The sequence below is a fragment of the Dendrobates tinctorius genome, unplaced genomic scaffold (assembly GCF_039654945.1).
Source record: "Dendrobates tinctorius isolate UK_male_01 unplaced genomic scaffold, ASM3965494v1 ptg000037l, whole genome shotgun sequence".
In the NCBI taxonomy this organism is placed as follows: Eukaryota; Metazoa; Chordata; class Amphibia; order Anura; family Dendrobatidae; genus Dendrobates; species Dendrobates tinctorius.
Genome location: NW_027361705.1, coordinates 33229432 through 33248986, shown reverse-complemented (window position 1 = coordinate 33248986; position 19555 = coordinate 33229432). Strand labels below are relative to the sequence as shown.

The 19555-nt window shown below is 44.6% G+C and overlaps 1 protein-coding gene across 1 annotated transcript in view; it reads right to left on the bottom strand.

Annotated features, from left to right (window-relative positions):
- The window catches only part of TSPAN32 (tetraspanin 32), a 112391-nt gene that overhangs the window by 76851 nt on the left and 15985 nt on the right, over positions 1–19555 (bottom strand). The window contains exons 2-3 of the mRNA XM_073574055.1: positions 16466–16580; positions 11145–11242 (exon numbers count right to left, since the gene is read on the bottom strand). Of these exons, the coding sequence (XP_073430156.1) occupies positions 11145–11242; positions 16466–16580 (213 nt within the window). The remainder of the gene's footprint in view (positions 1–11144; positions 11243–16465; positions 16581–19555) is intronic.

The window sequence follows — 19555 nt, the reverse complement described above, 5'->3', positions numbered from 1 at the left end:
CCCATTCAGTTTCATCCCATTGCTTCTAGTCTTTCCTTGTGCAAATGAGAATAAAGTTGATCCTTCTACAATGTGACAGCCCTTTAGATATTTGTAGACAGCTATTAAATCTCCTCTCAGTCTTCTCTTTTGCAAACTAAACATTCCCAAATCCTGCAAGCTTTCCTCATAAGACAGGGTTTGCAGACCGGTCACCATTCTGGTCGCTCTTTTCTGAACTTGCTCCAGTTTGTTGATGTCTTTTTTAAAATGTGGTGCCCAAAACTGGACACAATATTCCAGATGAGGTCTGACCAAAGAGGAGTAGAGGGAAATAATGACTTCACGTGATCTAGACTGTATGCTTCTGTTAATACATCCTAGAATTGCATTTGCCTTTTTTGCTGCTGCATCACACTGTTGACTCATTTTCAGTCTGTGATCTATTAGCATACCCAAGTCTTTTTCACATGTGCTGTCACTTAGCCCTATTCCTCCCATTCTATATATGCTTTTTTCATTTTTAATGCCCAGATGTAGTACTTTGCATTTCTCCCTGTTAAAAACCATTCTGTTAGTTGCTGCCCACTTCTCCAGTTTATTTAAATCTTTTTGAATCCTCTCTCTCTCTTCTCTAGTATTAGCTATCCCTCCTAGCTTTGTGTCATCAGCAAATTTAATCAGTTTACCCTCAATTCCTTCATCTAAATCGTTGATAAAGATGTTGAACAATACAGGGCCCAGGACAGAGCCCTGTGGTACCCCACTTGAGACATTCTTCCAACTGGATGTGCAGCCATTTACGACCACTCTTTGGGTCCGATCACTAAGCCAGTTATGAATCCACCTAACAGTTGCCTTGTCCATTCCATACTTAGTCATTTTTTCAATAAGGATTGTATGAGAGACTTTGTCAAATGCTTTGCTGAAGTCAAGATATACTATATCTACAGCATTTCCTTGATCCACCCAATCAGTGATACCGTCATAGAAGGAAATTAAGTTAGTCTGACATGACTTATTAGTTAGAAACCCATGCTGACTCTGTTTAATCACTTCATTCTTATCCAGGTATTGACATACATGTTGTTTAATAATTTGTTCAAAGATCTTTCCTGGTATAGAAGTCAGACTCACCGGCCTATAGTTGCCTGGGTCCACCTTCTTCCCCTTTTTGAAGATAGGAACAACATTTGCTCTTCTCCAGTCTTCTGGCACTTCTCCTGTTCTCCAAGAATTTTCAAAGATTATGGAGAGGGGTTCAAAAATTTCTTCTGCTATCTCCTTCAGTACTCTGGGGTGTAATTCATCTGGACCTGGAGACTTGAATTCATTTAGGTTAGCTAAGTGTTTCCTCACTATCTTTCTGTTTATAGATATCCTGGATTCTTCTATTCCCTTAATAGGACAGTGAATAACAGTTGATGTTGCATTTCCTTTCTGAGAGAAAACAGATGCAAAATAGGAATTTAAAAGTTCAGCCTTCTCAACATCCTGTCTTACCATTTCATCATTTTCATCCTGTAAAAATCCTATAGCATCTTTGACTTTTCTTTTACTTTTGACATATCCCCAAAATCCTTTATTATTGCTTTTGACATCTCTTGCAAGCCTCAGTTCATTTTCAGCTTTAGGTAATCTGATTTGTGCCCTGCAGGTTCTGCAGACAGCATTATATTCTTCTTTAGATATGCCTCCCTCTTTCCATTTTATAAACATTTTTTTCTTCCTTTTTAGCATGTGCTTAAGTTCTGTGTTCATCCATCCTGGTTTCCTTAAATGCTTCCTATTCTTCCCTCTTTTCGGAATTGTTAACAACTGTGCTTTGAGAATTTCATTTTTCAAGATTTCCCATCCTTCCTGGACATTTTTGTCTTTAAGGATATCCAGCCATCCAGTCTTGGGCTCAAAAGATAGATTGTAGCTCTGGTGTACCTGCACTCCCCCCCCCCCCAGGGATGCCGGCTTACTCACCGCCGAGGCCCTCTTCCCGCACTTTCTCCTCTTTCCTTGTCGACGGCTGCCCGGGGTAAGTGCACCGCGCGCAGATCCTCAGGCACTGTTTTTAGGGGGCGCTCACGCTCCCTCCCTCTTAAAGTATCCGTGCACGCTGCCCTAAAGTGTCCCCAGTCAGTTAGTTCCCACTAGTGTCTGTTTGTCCCCAACCTTCTTGCTTTTACTTGCCTTGTCAGTCTATATTACAGCCGGATTCGCCAGCACCTGCTTTGCCAGTCTGTACATCAGCCGGACCCGCCAGCACCTGCCGTGCCAGTCTGTACATGAGCCAAATCTGCCAGCTCCTGTCATGCCAGTCTGTATACCATTTGGTCCTGCCTTCACCTGCCGTACCAGCCTGTACATCAGCTGGATCTGCCAGCACTTGCCGTGTCGGTCTTTATAACAGCCGGACCCACCTGTACCTGCAGTGTCAGTCTGCACATCAGCCGGTCCCGTCATCACTTGCCGTGCCCACCTGTGTATTAGCCGTACCAGTCTGCACCTGTCAGTGCCTGCCTGTGTAGGTAACAGCAGGTTCGCAGGATGCAGTGACGAGAAGCTAGACTGGTTGAACTTTGAAAAGCACACGTTTTATAATTTAAAGCCGCTAGGGCTATACTAAGCAACCAAAAAGGGATAACAACTGTTGTCCTCACAGGGACTCCGTACAACCAAACACTATTTGGAAATAACACGACTAACCCGGCCGAGGGGTCACGGTATGGCCGTCTACGGGTCCTTATACTCTATAATGTCACTTTTCCGTCCTGACGTCCCTCGGCGTCTCTGTGGAAGCTGCGTTGCTGATGAAGCTGCTTTGGTGTCTTTGATAAGGCTGCTTTGGCATCTTGATGAGGCTGCTCTGGCGTCTTTGATGAGGCTGCTGTGGCGTCTTTGATTAGGCTGCCTTGCTGTCGCAGCCGCTGGGCCCAGCTGCTGAAGATTTGGAGTAGTCTTCGGGCGCCCCAGCGCCCAGGAGGAGTTGGGGCACAACAGGCCCTGATGGAGTCCTGAGATGAAGTAACCCCCTGTTGTAACAGCGGGGTTGCGCTTGTTAGTGAGTTCAATGAGACTCCTGTCCCCAAGCAGGGTTGTGTCGCAGTGCTCAAGAGTGGCGGTTTACTGGCCGCGTGCACAACCTGGGGCTGTGTTCAGAGTGTCTCTGTTGACAAGGAACAGGCCACAACTGCCGACTGCAGCGGGGTGAAGGCGGCTGTGAGCGGTGATAGACAGGCCGCAACCACGGGCTGACGTGAACCGGCAGCGTCCACGGGTGGCAGCGGGCAGGCCACAACCGCTGACTGAAGGGGGATGGCAGCAGCCGGGAGAGGGAACGGACAGGCTGCGGAGGGCTCGAGCTCAGCTGTAACGGCAGAGGATGACCAGGGCAGATCGTAACAAGGGATTGGGGTGAGGAGACAGTCCCCTGTCGGTAAGCTCGGCGCCTCTTTCCTGAGGGCTACTGCGTATTTACCCTCTGCTGCTGGTCTCTTCTCTGAACTGTCAGTGTCCTTCCCGCTCTCTCACGCCCCCTCTGTCTCCTGCTCCGTGTCTGACGTATCACCAACTGACTCCTCTGCGCGCTCCCTGCCCCTTTTATACTTGTCCCTCCCCTTGCTGTCCTGTCACTCACAACAGTCCACTCTCCTCCTCTGTTCCCTGGGTACTGTTTCCTTAGGAACTCAGATGACGGTCCCCTTGATTCCGGCCCGGACACTCTGTGGGAGTCCTCCTCCCTACACCTGCATCAGCTGCCCTCCCCCTCAGGGCCATTCCAGCTACCAGTCCCTTGGGAGTCTGCCGTGAAGTAGCACCTGGTCTTCATTGGGAGCCAAGCCTAACCCCTATATGGAGCTCTAGTGAAAGGTCAGATGTTCACCTAGTCAAAACTCTCCAGGCTCTCCTCAGACCATGGCACAATGGTTCCAGTTGTTATGGTGAGGAGGTCCAGAATAATGGTTGTAAAAAATGTTTATTTAAAACATCTCTAAATTACAACACGTTTTGGTGATCCAGCGCAGAGATAAACTGTCTGAAATGCATTGTGCTCTAGAGATGTTTTAAATAACCATTTTTCATCATTATTCCGGTCCTCATCCATCTTTTGAGCCCAAGACTGCACACTGCTTTGGAGAAATGCTGGTACCCAGTCTACTACGTCTGGGTGTTTGACTCCAGTAAGCGTATGCACTCAAAAATTATGCTTGACCGAGCGCACGATGAGTGACTCTGCACCATTATAGTCAATGGCCACGTCAGTGCATATGTGTGCCTCACATTTTGGGGGTAGTTTGGACGTAAGCCCTGACGGAACAAACAGTGTGAAGCGCCCTTAGAAGAATCAGAGGTAGCAACAAAGCAACTAGATTATTGAAGAGGCTGATTGTATCCCAGACGCAGCTGGAAAGTCAAAGAGTGGAAAGTGGAATAGAAAGGAAGGGGAGCCAAGCTGTATTGGTTATGGAGCCAAGAGCCAGGTTGGCACAGCACGCTGACATAGGGAAACTCTGCAGGCTGCACTACCTCTCTATGTTCTATAGGGCGCAGGTCACTTTAGGCCTGCGGCCTGCAGAATAGCAAGTGCCGTTCGGAATGGGGGCTACTAAGGAGGCCATTGATACATCATAGGGGCTACTAAGGGGGCATTCTTACAGCGTAAGGCTTCATACAGTGAGGGGGCCATCCTACAGTGTGGGAGCTAATGTGAGGCAATTGTACAGTATGGCGATATGATGCAGTGTGGGGGCTACTATGGAGTCATCATACAGTGAGGGGGTCACTGTACAGTGTGGGGTTAAAAAGGGGCCATAAAACAGTGGGACCATAACACAGTGTGGGGGCTATTGTGGAGACCATCATAGGGGAGCAAAGGAACCATTATACTGAGTGTAGAGCGCTATGGGGATATCATACAGTGTAGAGGGGAACAATGGCAACATCATACTGTGTATAGAGGAGATGTGGGCCCATTATGTTGTGTATAGAGAGGTGTGTGGGCATTATGCTGTGTACAGGGTAGATATGGGGACATCATACTATGTAGAGAAGACATCTGCAGACATCATACTGTGTATAGGGGATAGGTACATGGGTGAACTCAAGGAACATTATTAAATATTAAGGGGTCACTTACTCTTATAGGGACATTCAGGGTATTGTGACATTCAAAGGGGCACATAAGGGGCTTTATTACTTTCTAGTGGGCAAAATATGGATGCAATTTTTAGGGTGCTTTCATAGGGCATTAATACATTTTGGGGGTAAGTTTTACTATCTGGAGGGCACAAAGAAGGATTTTTACTCTGTAATGGGCACAGTGGTGGGCAATAATATGTAGCACGGTAAGAGGAGCCCTGTTTTTGTGCCACACAGAAGATGCCGTAATAGGGACACATATAGCAATATAGGGCTATCAGCAGGATGAGGAGTTTGTGCAAGCTGGTGTGGCGCCCCTGAGGGTTCAGTCGCCACAGAGGTACTGCACCTCCTCCTGAGGTGTGGTACCCCACCATCCAGGTAAGGTGGAGACACCTGACCACACTCCAACACCTGCATCCCACACAACATAGTAGTGTAGCAAAGCACCCTTTGGTGGCTCCCTGCTTGGAACACGAAGCGTGCTGGGAGGCGGGTGGAGTTTAGTTTGCACTAAAAGAGCGTGAAGAGGATAGGATTTAGTCAGTTAGTCACAGGAGTCTGACAAGGTCAGTCTGTGAAAGGAGATCCCCTGAGTGGGATGGAGGAAGGAAGTGCTGCAGCCGACCTCAGTGATCTGGGTCCGCTGGCACAGGAAAGGAACATTAATAGAAAGCCTGACTCTCCATAAGAAGGAAAGGATTAGTACGGAACGTGAGAAGAAGAGAACCAAGGACCAGGGTTAGAGGAGAACCCTTCCCAAGTTCTAAGCGCAAGGCCGGGGTCCGGTCCCCGAGGTTGTATGGATACTAATGGTCCTGCAGCAGACACCGGAGGAATAGAAGTTGTCACCGCTTTATTCCCACACCAGACTTGGGGGCACAACAGCAATGATAGTGAGCCGGGACTATGTAGTAAGGAGTCCCTGAAGCAGGCTACAGCTGTCTGCCGTACAAGTAGAATTCTTAGGAACATCTGATAGGAGGAACTACAGTGTAACTCAGTACTGTGAGTACTTCACTAAAGGCGCTAAGAGGGAGACGTTCAGAAAAGGCACATATGTTGGCGGAGTGTTGGAAAGGAGTACTTAATCTTGCTTGGAAGTTGGCTGATCTCCTGACCTGGAGGACACGGCACGGATGCGGGCACCTGTACCACAACAGACTGTGAGTAAAGCTTTGCAACTACATGCCCTGTTGTCCTCCACTTATTCCTGCGTCAACCTGCCCGGCACTGCTACATCCCCTGCGCCCGACACTACATCATCTAAGTGTCACTTCACCTACTCTGCCCTGGGACTACAGCCCTGCCTGTGGAGGGCTATAACATCATTGTTGCAACACACCATCTGCCCAGAGGATCTGTCTGCAGCGTCGGCTCAACATCTTCATTGCCGAACACAACCGGTGGCGTCACGACTCATTCATTCATAAACTCTAATCATCATAAACACACTGAACATTGCCCCCTTTTACAATGGGCGCCCAGGCCCACGGGCCGGGTCCCAGCTGCCGTGACATCTCCCATTGAAGCTCATCAGGCCCGGTACCGAGTACCCCACAGCCCTGGGAGGGCGACCCAAGAGCGCAAACTGTCCTGGGCCACCCTGCCTAAACTTCTATGCAACAGCAACATGGCCCACCCCCAGAGGGGTTCGGATACTGGCCTGGTATGGAGGAGTAGGAAGAAGACGCCGCCCCCAGAAGGAGGAGCGAAGCCCTGTGGCGGGAAAGGAGCCCGGGAAGGAGAGAGAACGCCAGGACGCCATGATGGAAGAAGGACAGAGGTCAGGAGAAAGCGATGGAGAAAAACAACTCTACCCCAGGCAGTAACTGCGGAACATACGACCGCTGCGATACCCGTTGCAGCGCCCACCACCACCGCCAAGCCGGTACTGCCACTGGATGCGGCCTGCAAGGAGGAGATACATGAGGGCCCCGGAGCCGCCTGTGAGGTGGGGGTTGTGTCCCTGCCCGGACCTGGCGCGGCTGCGCAGGTCCCCATCGGAGGCCTCGGCGGGCACCAATCCTGTGCCAGCTTGGATCCAGCTGCCGCCCGCTCATCAAGCAGCTCAGGAGGTTGCAGCTGCCATCGTTCGCCACCCTGTACCCGCATCGGAGCCAGAACTTCACCGGGAGGTACCAGGTATGATCACCACCCCTGCCATGATCCTGGTGCTGGGAACTCTACCTGTGGACCGAAATGGTCCAGTGCTTGCTAAGGTCTCAAGTGGCAGCACCCAAGTTTCACCAGCGGTCAGACCAAAAGCCAAGGCAGCAGAGATACCACCTGATGCTGAGGTACAACATCCAATGGTACAAGTTGCCACCCCTGCTGTACCACAGGCAGCAGTTCCATCAGCTGCCACCCCATTTGCACAGGCAGCCACTAACCTAACTCCTTGGGAGAAAGAATATCTGCAATCTGTAGACCATTAACAGGAAGAGGAAAATCAGAAGTTCTCCCCTGGAAGCAGCAAAAGAAACCAGCTTCCACCACCCCAGGAGGAGACCACTACTAAAGAACATTCCCCAAATCATTAACTGTTACCCAGGAGGGTATTAGCACCATTGTGCCTTCTTGTTTATTATGTTTTCTTTTTGATTCTAGTTTTTTTTACCTAGTTTTTGGCACCAGTATTATGAAAATTTGAACTTCAGAGATCATGGACAATGAGTGATCCACAAACTGTGTTTGTAAATAGTTGCGCCTCTTGAGGTGCCCTCTCTTGGTTTTACATAGGTCTTTTATGGATAAGAACTACCTCAACCTGGAGCATTGCTCCAACCCAAGGACACTGCAAGAAATCCAGGCTGGGAGCGGTGTCCAGCACTTTCAAGAATTATTGATGTCTTAATGTGAAGTATTATATAATGCGCCTTATAAAAATGTTGATTGCAATAGAACAGATTTTATATAAAAATTGGTTGATAGTAATATCTAAGTATTTGATTAGGAGTGAATATTTTGACTAAATGGTAGTACTTTAATAAAGATGTTAAATTTGAATTAAAAGTTGAATACAGGTGACGAACCAGGCATCAGCGGTTGTCACTCAAGGTCTAAAGGAAGGAGAGTATAGAAAATGTGAAAGACAAAAGAAGAATATGTGTAGATGATAATACTTGAACTGGTACCATAGCACTTTAAATTAGGTAATATAGCTTTCAATATATATTAAGTATAGATAGATAATAAAGTTGCTCTGCAACGTTCAAGAATCAAAGTTCCTTACACTTGCCAGTCCTACTCTAACATGAAAACCTCAAAAAGAGGAAAAATCCTCCAAAAAATTCAGATACAAACCAGACAGGCCTAAATGCATCTGCACTAACACAGGGTGCAGCGGACCCAAGTAAAATGGCAGCAGCACAGGTGCATAAATACCAAATGAAACAGCCAGCCTACAATCAGGGATTGGCCATGTGGTACACCAGTGCAGAAGAAATAATCCGCATGTGGCAGTGTTCACACAGGGAATGCAGGGCTTCTGGTTCACAACCTCTTAGTAACACCATATAGGGGGGCTGCCCAGTGCCAACTAGAATGCATCCCGTGTGAACAGAGGCCACAAGTTTGCAGATCCATTTGGGCCCAACTGCACCCTGAAAGAAATATAAAAAGTGCGCAAAAAACATATCAATATATGTAAGGTATTGGTTGATATTAATCCTCCAAAAAATTCAGATGCAAACCAGACAGGCCTAAATGCATCTGCACTAATACAGGGTGCAGTGGACCCAAGTAAAATGGCAGCTGCACAGGTGCATAAATACTAAATGAAACAGCCAGCCTACAATCAGGGATTGGCCGTGTGGTACACCAGTGCAGAAGAAATAATCCGCATGTGGCAGTGTTCATACAGGGAATGCAGGGCTTCTGGTTCACAACCTCTTAGTAACACCACGTTCAAGAATCAGTGCCTCCCAAATTGGGAAGTTTAGATAAGAATTGTTTATTAAGCATTTTAAAAAATTTTCTATGTTCCTTATTTGTTTCTTCTTTGTTTCACTTGCAGCCCGCGGACGTGCTGTGTTTAACAGGGGGGTATGTGGCACCCCTGAGGGTTCAGTCGCCACAGAGGTACTGCACCTCCTCCTTAGGTGTGGTACCCCACCATCCAGGTAAGGTGGAGACACCTGACCACACTCCAACACCTGCATCCCACACAACATAGTAGTGTAGCAAAGCACCCTTTGGTAGCTCCCTGCTTGGAACACGAAGAGTGCTGGAGGTGGGTGGAGCTTAGTCGGCACAAGAGAGCGGGAGATGATTGGGACGAGGTCAGTCAGTCTGACGAGGAGTCAGAGAGAGGATACCCTGAGTGGGATAGTTGAAGGAAGTGCTGCAGCAGACCTCAGTGACCTGGGTCTGCTGGCACAGGAAAGAAATATTCAGAAAGCCTAATTCTCCATAAGAAAGACTGATTTGTACGGAATGTGAGGAGAAGAAGTGAACTAAGGATTAGGGTTGGAGCAGAGCCCTTCCTCAAGTTCTAAGTGCATGGCCGTGGTCCGGTCCCAGAGGTTGTATGGATACTAATGGTCCTGCGACAGACACCGGAGGAATAGAAGTTGTCACCACTTTATTCCCACACAAGACTTGGGGGCACAACAGCAACGTGAGTGAGCCGGGACTTAGTAGCAAGGAGTCCCCGAAGCAGGCTACAGCTGTCTGCCGTACAAGTAGAGTTCTAAGAACATATGAAAGGAGGAACTCCAGTGTAACTCAGTACTGTGAGTACTTCACTACGAGCGCTAAGGAGGGAGGCGTTCAGAAAAGGCACTTATGTTGGCGGAGTGGTGGAACGGGGTACTTCATCTTGCCTGGAGGTTGGCTGAGCCCCTGACCTGGAGGACACGGCACTGAGGCGGGCACCTGTATGCACAACAGACTGTGAGTAAAGCTTTGGAACTACATGCCCTGGTGTCCTCCACTTATTCCGGCGCCAACACACTCAGAACTGCTACATCGCTGTGCCGGACACTGCACCATCTACGTCTCCTCCCTATCTCTTCACCTACACTGCCCTGGGACTACTGCCCTACCTGTGGAGGGCCACAACATCATTGCTGCACCACACCATCTGTCCCAGAGGATCTGTCTGCAGCGTCGGCTTAACATCTTCATTGCCGAACACCACAGGTGGCGTCACGAATCATTCACTAATAAACTTTAATCATCATCCACACGTTCAACATTCCCCTTTTACAATGGACGCCCAGGGCCACGGACCGGGTCAGAGCTACCGTGACAGCTCCCATTGAACACCATGGGCCCGTTACCGTGTACCCCATGGCCCTATTCCTCAGAAAGCACACTGTAAGTCACTATCTGTAACTGTACTGTAATCTCCTATGTGTTCTACAGCACTGGTATCTACCACTATATGGTCACTGTATGGCGGTGTTATCAGTGCTGTTTTTTGTATAGAGATTTTTATTAGTAACAGCGTTGTCATCTGCTGAGGTTCTCCTACATCCACTATTAGGGTGCGCCACCATAGTTGTAATCAGGGTTACCTGAATAGGGGCCCACTCAGATGTTTTGCCGCCCCACCAGTCAAACATTTGGCCCCTCTGTGCTGGATCCCTAGCCATGTTTCTAGTCAATACTTACATTTCTAAAGGAAGGAGTTACATTTTCGTCCAGTAGAGGGCAATGTAGTTTTAACATTGCCACTTTATGATATTTAACGGTAGGAGATTATTAGGCATTTGTACATTATATAGTAAATTTATTATGGGCAGAAAACCAGTGTCTTGTATCTATCTACATTTACTGGGTACGTCAATGCAATTTATAGTTGTATGGTTATCAGCAAACTCAGAAGTCTGACATTTTGCTCCACCTTTTTGATTACTACATTCCCAGTTCGGAGTCGCTCCAGTGACCTTAACATACAAATAAGTGAGAACAATTAGTACTATAGTTTGATATGTGTATCTTATATTGGATTTTAAAATTAAAGAATTATTTTAAAGTGACAGCATTTATTTTTGCCTATCCCTTCCCAAATGTTTGACACTTACAGTTGCCATGAGGTGCTGGGATTCCCGGATAACAGCGATGGCGCTGAGCAGGAGGGTAAGAGTGAGTAGCCCACATACAAAGCTGCCATACAGAACCACTGGGGAAAGAAGAGCAAATTAGTTACAGAAATCTAATATATCTGTTCATACAGTTATGCAACCAGGCTTAGGCTACGTGCACACGTTGAGTATTTGCAGGAGGTTTTTCAAGTGTTGGTAGGAAAAACGCTTTGTGAAATCCGCATGATTTTGATGCGTTTTTACTTGCATTTTTTCCCCCATTCATGTTTAAGGATGAAAAAAGCTTCAAAAACGCTGAAAGAATTGAAACTGAAAATTTGGAAAAACACTTTGATAGTTGAAATCTGCAAGGAAAATATGTATGAGATTTCAGAAATCGTATTCACTTTGCTGGTACTGGAAAACACTCCTTAGAAAAAAAAATGCAGCAAAAATGCAATGTGTGAAAAAGCCCTAAAGGTCCATTTCATATTGGATGTACGGGCCGAGATGAAGAGACTTTTAAGCCACAAAGCTCCTCTGGGAAATATGCAGATTGTCTGTTTAGCATGCTTAATATGTGACTCTCTGCAAGGAGAAACGTTACTGCTTGGATCACGGTCAGAAGCCTCTCACACAGCCAAACCAGATCTCATACTTTGCACTGATGAAGTGCAGTACCCTGAAATACTATTTGCAAATTGAGATTCTGGTTTTGGCTTTTATCCTTAGTCATGTGACAAGGCTCATAAGAGAGTCGACATTGACTTTTAGGATCGCTACTTCCTATAGGTGGTACTAGAGTTCTAGTTTGCTTCCTCTCTGAAGAGACAATTTGTATATTGGATGAACAAGAGCTCCTAAGAACACATGTTCCCAATCATTGGCCAACAAAACTCCAGTTTGCCAGCCAATTGGATCGTATACGTCGGCATAAAAATCATCCTTATCGGCAGCACGTTGCTCCGCCTAAATAGGGGATGTCTTACCAAAAATATGCATAACTGCATGTCTACAAAACAAAAGTTGGAATGATCATTCTGACCCACACAGTGTGTATTGGACCATGTGAGTAGACCGTTAACCACTTACAATTTTCTTTCTTTTTTATTTTTTTGCATTTTCGCCCCCTTTTTCCAAGAGCCATAACTTTATTTATTATCCTGTTGACATAGACATACAGGGGCTTGATCTTTGTGGTAGTGGTAGCATTGAATACCAACATTCATTTTATCATAAAATGTGCTAAAAAATAACCCAAAATAATCTTTGTGGTCTGAAATGGTGAAAGATAAATAAATTCTTCCATTGTGTTTAGAGTTTTGTTTTATGACATTCATTGTGCTGCATAACTGACCTGGTAATATGTTTCTTCCGTTTGGTTACAACAATACCTAACATGTATATAGAATTTTTTAAATTACTTAAGTGGTAAAAAAAAATCAGAGCTTTAAAATAAAAAATTGGTTTATGCTTCAATTTTCTGCCACTCTTAATTTATTGCGGAGTTGTATTCGGGACTTGTTTTTTTGCATTATGTTCACTAGTTTTGATTGATATAAATTTGGGATTCATACAATGTTTTCATTGCCTTTTTGTATTTTGGTGTTTCAATTTTTTTAAAAACAGTGATTGCCTTATGGGTTGAATAATTACTGTATATATTATATTTATTTTTGTTTTACTTTTTTTAACTTCTTTTTTTTTTATTGGGAAAAGGAAGATGATTGAAACTTGTATGTTTGTTTGATTTTTTTTTACTTTTAACATTTTTCAAAATTCCAAGAGAATCTGCGATCAAGCTCGCCTGATAATCACAAACTTTAAAAAAATCATGGTCCACTATGAATCCTAACCCAAGGTTAAAGTTCTCAGGCCAATCTGGAGGTGATAGGACCTTCAGCAGGCCATTCATTGTGATTCTGCGATTACATATCGGGGGGTCATTGAGAGCGATGAATGTCTGAACAGATGTTTCACTGGTTATTTAAAGACGTTATCTGGGACTTTTGTTAATTTTTTGTATGTGGCTGAGGACTTACTGGCAGGTAGTTGCTAACTACCTGCCTATTTTGCCTGGTGACGTTTTGTTTCAACTGAGGTGGTGATTCTCCATTTTCCTTTGACCTCAACGTCAGCAGAGCAGCTTGACATCGGCAGTGACAACCCATCAAAAGAGCAGACTAGAAGAGAAGAAGATGTTCTGTCAACGTGATGTCACCAGAATCAGGAGAATCATCGGCAGGAGTGGTCAATGATTGTTGCTGGGCAGAACAGGCAGGTAACTAACAAGTACATGCAGATAAATTCTTAGCTGTATGCCAAAAAATTAAGAGAAGTCCCATATAAACCCTACATGTTGCTGTCAAAGAGGGGTGGCTTTTAAGTGTTTAAACATCAGTAATCGGCGCTAGCTCTGATCACTGCTATTAGACCAATATGTTGGCTTTATAACACAGCTAACAACTGCCAGGTATAATATGGCCTCAACAAGCAGGGAAGGAGTTGAACGAATGGCTGTCAACTTCTGTATAGTCAATTAGAACTCATTTATGGCCAGAAATATGTCCATCTGAAAGGAACAAAAACCTAGCATGCTCCGGGCAAGAGCTCCATGCTGGACTCTTTTCACACAAACAGTAGATAACATATCAGGGTGGAGTGGTGGGTGCTGGTAGATTATGTCCTAATCCATCTGTCATGTATTTCCTGATTGAGTTACATCTATAACGACAATCTGTTATCAGCAGGGCGCCTATAACCTTGCACCCACACAGCAACGCCTGTCTATTCATGGTAAAACATCTTCTGCTCAGGGGTGGATTTCAACTCATGGAGCCATTTCTGTAGCCTACAGGTGCAATATATCACCTGTTTTCAATCTGGTCAAGGATTTAATAGATGTTGAGTGACCAAACATTGAAGGTATAGCTATCACCACTGATCACCCCTGACCTCCCAATTATCGTGCACATTGAGCTTTGCATTTGGACGTAATGGACGGAATTGTACATCCATTTTTGGCAGCACATTCTCGTGAAGGGATGTCCAGTTCCATCCAGTGAATGACACAGGGTCAGGAGCTGTACTTTAGACATACACAGTATGTGCTGGCTGTAATATACAAGTTAATGAGCGGCCCCGGAAGCAGATGGTACCGGGAGACAGTGGGACGGGAGGACATATCGCTAGACAGGTAAGTATAATTATAATGTTTATTATTAATTTTCTGCTTTTTCTTTTACAGCTTCCCTCGCCCCATCCCATATCTGTAAAGTCCGAGTTTGGGGTTCGGACGTGAGTTCTTCCCCATCCGGCCCCCAACTCGAACCTTACAAAAAGCTCGGGCGAACCCGCCGATCCCAAACATCGGAGGGGTGGGGTTCGTCCATCACTAATTGTCTCCTCTGGAGATGTAATACAAGTAGAAAAAGTGCCCCTTTGTTTTTTGAGAGAAATTTACAGGAAACAGCTTTAACCATTCTTTTTGTTTGGGACATTTACAGGTGTGTCTCACAAAATTAGAATATCAAGTTAAAAGTTAATTTATTTCAGTTCAATGCAAAAAGTGAAATTCATATTATATAGAGTCATTACACACAGAGTGACCTATTTCAAGTTTTTATTTTTGGTAATGTTGATGATTATGGCTTACAGCCGATGTAAAACCAAAAGTCTTTATCTCAGTAACTTAGAATAATTAACAAAAACACTTGCAAAGTCTTCCTAAGCATTTAAAAAGGTCCCTTAGTCTGTTCCAGAAGGCTCCACAATCATGGGGAAGACTGATGAGTGGACAGATGTCCAGAAGGCAGTCAATGACACACTCCACAAGGAGGATAAGCCACAAAGGTCATTGCTAAAGAAGTCGGCTGTTCACAGAGTGCTGTATCCAAGCATATTAATAGAAGGTTGAGTGGAAGGAAAAAGTGTGGTAGAAAAAGATGCACAAGCAACCGGGATAACCGCAGCCTTGAAAGAATTGTTAAAAAAATGACATCAAAAACTGTGGACTGCTGCTGGAGTCATTGCTTCAAGAACCACCACACACAGACGTATCCAGGACATGGGCTACAAGAGTTGCATTACTTGTGTCAAGCCACTCATGACCAATAGACAACACCAGAAGCTTCTTACCTGGGCCAAGGAGAAAAAGAACTGGACTGCTGCTCAGTGGTCCAAGGGGTTTTTAGATGAAAGTAAATTTTTCATTTCATTTGGAAATCAAGGTCCCAGAGTCTGGAGGAAGAGTGGAGAGGCCACAATCTTTTAGAGCTCTACATGATTCCTTCTGCCAACAAGCTTTTTAGAGATGTAAATTTCATTCTCCAGCAGGACTTGGCACCTGTCCACACTGCCAAAAGTACCAATACCTTGTTTAAAAACAACAGTATCGCTGTGCTTGATTGGCCAGCAAACTCGCCTGACCTTAACCCCATAGAAAATCTATGGGTTATTGTCAAGAGGAAGATGAGAGACACCAGACCCAACAATGCAGATGAGCTGAAGGCTGCTATCAAAGCAACCTGGGCTTCCATAACACCTCAGCAGTGCCACAGGCTGATCGCCTCCATGCCATGCCGCATTGATGCAGTAATTGATGCAAAAGGAGTCCGACCAAGTATTGAGTGCATTTACTGATCATACATTTCAGTAGGCCAACATTTCGGATTTTAAAATAATTTTTCAAGCTGGTGTTATGAAGTATTCTAATTTACTAAGATAATGAGTATTGGGTTTTCATTGGCTGTAAGCCATAATCATCAACATTAACAGAAGTAAACACTTGAAATAGATCACTCTCTTATGACTCCATATAATATTTGAGGATCACTTTTTATATTCAAAGAACTTTTTGATGATATTCTAATTTTGTGAGAAGCACCTGTATGTACTTATTTAAGTTAACCATGTCGCGCCCTAAACGTCTCTTGTCAAGACTAAATGAATTGAATTCTTTTAGTCTTTCCTCAAAACCAAAATCCTCTTTCCCCTTATTAGTTTTGTGACCCTTCTTTTTAGCTTTTCTAACTCTAGGAGATCCTTTCTTTGAACTTGTGCCCAGAACTGAACTGCATCTTCCAAATGAGGTCATACTGAGCTCTGATCAATGCAATTAATAATAATAATAGTAATAATAATGCTATATTTTACTTTCTTGGTAAGTCCAGACCTGCACCAATATGTTGTTTTACTAAAACAGCACAAAGTTTGCATTTCAATATGATGTAACAAATACCACATATATGCACAATATTTCATGTTCAGTTGTAATTACAATTAAAATGATCAAAATAAGGTGAGTGTCCATCAGTACTTACTGGTATAATGCAGATCTCTGATCATATTGTCAACGGGAGAGGCCTCGGTAAATACGGTGAAGAGAGAACCAAAGCCAGTTATGACAGTCAAAATGCAGCAACCTACTGCCAGGACCTAAAAACAGCCAAATGTACACAATTGAAGAGACATACATAGCTACAGTATGTAAATGATAACATCAAATTACCTCTATAAATACCAAGACCAAAATGAGGTCATGAGTTTTTCAAACAATCAAATATTTTATTAATTAACCAAGAAAATCAATATAATAAATTAAATTAGAGTACCACAAACCAAGAAGGACAATAAAAAAGGGGAAATTTCTACCAGGTATATACTGTACATAGCAATCCATGTCAATGAGCTACAAAAAATTGTAATTTTTAATTATTACATATTAATAATCAATCGTATAATAAATACAGATGAGAAGCCTGTCATGTCGGACTCTATTCACACCACAGCGTCCGGCAGGCAGCGGTAGTTCCATCTCCGTCACTATAGCCTCAGTGGCGCCGGCTTGATTTTACTCAGGTTATCGGGGGTTAATCTAGATGGAAATCAGGTGGGATGTTTGGTCACGCCCACGGTCTTTAAATAGTCGTGCTGGCCTATGGGCGTTGCCGATTATAGCTTGTGTTTTATGCCAAGTGGTTCCGGTCTGGAGAGGAGGTGTTGGAGAGAGAAATTCGTATCTGGTGGTATGATCCATTGTTACCTTTTCGCCTTCCTATATTTGTGTTTTGTTTTGCCCTGTTCACATTACGGTATTTTCCTGTGTGTATGCGGCGCGGTGCGGTTTAAGTTCTCCCTGTCTGTCATTACTGTGTGGGCTTTGATGGTTTGACGACTCACTGGGTGGAGGGTTCAGCTTAGGGCTGAGCAGGAGATAAGGAAAGGTTGGAGGTTCAGGCATTTGCACCATTAGCAAAAACCCTGGGTTGAGGGTCAGACAGGGTTTTCCCTAGTTGGAGGGACTCCACAGGGGCCCCGGGTATTTCAGCCTTCTTTGACCTAAGCCCCGCGTAACAAAGCCTTGATGGATTTCCCGCCAGGGCAGTGGAGATACTCGGTACCGGGCTGCTTCTTAAAGGGGCAGTTTCACGGCAGCAGTGACCCGGTCCGTGGCCCTGGGAGTCCAATAAAAGGGGAGATAGTGAAAAAGGAATAAAGTTTGTAATAAAGTGCTTGTGATGCCACCGTGGTATTCGGTCAGGGGATCGACGCTGCAATGCAGATCCTCTTTGATGATGATAGGGGCAGCAGAGATAGTTATGCTCTACATGGGTAGAGCTGTATCCCAGGGCAGTTAGAATATTAAAGGTGATGTTGGTGGTAAGTGTGGTGCAGGGCAGATGATGCGTGAATGACTTAAAGGACACAGCAGGGTGCGGTTTCCTTTACCTTTTACTGAGCAGTCCAGGGCTCAGTTTACAGATGGTTCTGGAGCCGGTCAGCCTGGAAGCAATTTGGGAATTTCCTTTGTCAGGTGGGTTGTGAGGCCTCCTTTCTAGCGCTATTCTTTGAGGTACTTGCTGCTGTAAACTCTATTCAAGTTCCTCTTTCTATCTGAGGCTTAGGTAGAACTCCACTTGCATGACAGGCAGCTGTAGCCAGCTTCAGGGGTCGCTCCCGTCTGGCGTCTCCGGCTCACACATGCTCCTGTGTCATCGAGTATCAGTTGGGGACAGAGGATCTGCAATCTTCTGCCCTCTGGATTCTGCTTCTAGGGCTTTAGTACCCACACAGCTTCAGGCTCCGGTGCCCGGTCACTGGCGCTCAAGCCTGGGGTGAGCTCAGCTACAGTTCTGCTCCCAGGACCTCTCCACACATTCTCTCTCAACCTTGTTCAGGCTCTAACTATTCACTAACTTCCTCCTTCTGACCACAGAGAGATGCTCCCCTGAAGTTGGGTTAAAGCTCCCTCTGCTTGCTTGGAGCAGGAACTGTGTGTATGCTGGAACTACCTGATAAGGGGATTCCGTCTTTGCTTCCAGGCATGACATCACTCCCCTCTGGAGGGAGGCAAGGTCATTGTGGCAGCCGGACTCCTGGGGTGCCACATTAATAAATTAGGATAATAATCAAATGTAGAGTGCAATAGTGCTAATAAATTGTAGTAATCAATTTTATCCAGTTAATCATCCTTATATAAAATGAAGCCAGGACTATGGAAAAAGGGGCAACACTAAGACCAAAAGGAATATAGAAAAATTAATGGAACTCTGATAATAGACCCAAAGCATTATCTGCTAGGGAGAGTGTTTCAAGTAGATAAGATCATTATAAAGTCCAAGAGTGCCAATAGTGCAAATGAACAGAAATTGTATCCATATAGGCCGCGTGCCAAACTTACATATGAAGTGGAAACCTGGACCCCCGCCTGCTGTCTGACGAAGACCGGCATAACGCGCGTAGGGGCGGTCTTCGTCAGACAGCAGGCGGGGGTCCAGGTTTCCACTTCATATGTAAGTTTGGCACACGGCCTATATGGATACAATTTCTGTTCATTTGCACTATTGGCACTCTTGGACTTTATAATGATCCTATATACTTGAAACACTCTCACTAGCAGATAATGCTTTGAGTCTATTATCAGAGTTCTATTGATTTTTCTATTTTGCTTTTGGTCTCAGTGTTGCCCCTTTTTCCATAGTCCTGGCTTCATTTTATATATGGATGATTAACTGGATAAAATTGATTACTACAATTTATTAGCACTATTGCACTTTACATTTGGTTATTATCCTGATTTATCAAGGTTTCTCATCTGTATTTATTATACGATAGATTATTAATATGTAATAATTAAAAATTACAATTTTTTGTAGCTCATCGATATGGATTGCTATGTATATACCTGGTAGAAATTTCCCCCTTTTTTATTGTCCTGCTTGGTTTTTGGAACTCTATTTTAATTCATTATATTGATTTTCTTGGTTAATTAATAAAATATTTGATTGTTTGAAAAACTCATGACCTCATTTTGTTCTTAGTATTTATAGAGGTAATTTGGTGTGATTGATCTTTGGAGTTTATTTTTTTATTATTTCACTTGATTTGAGATTACTTTATGTTTAACAGTA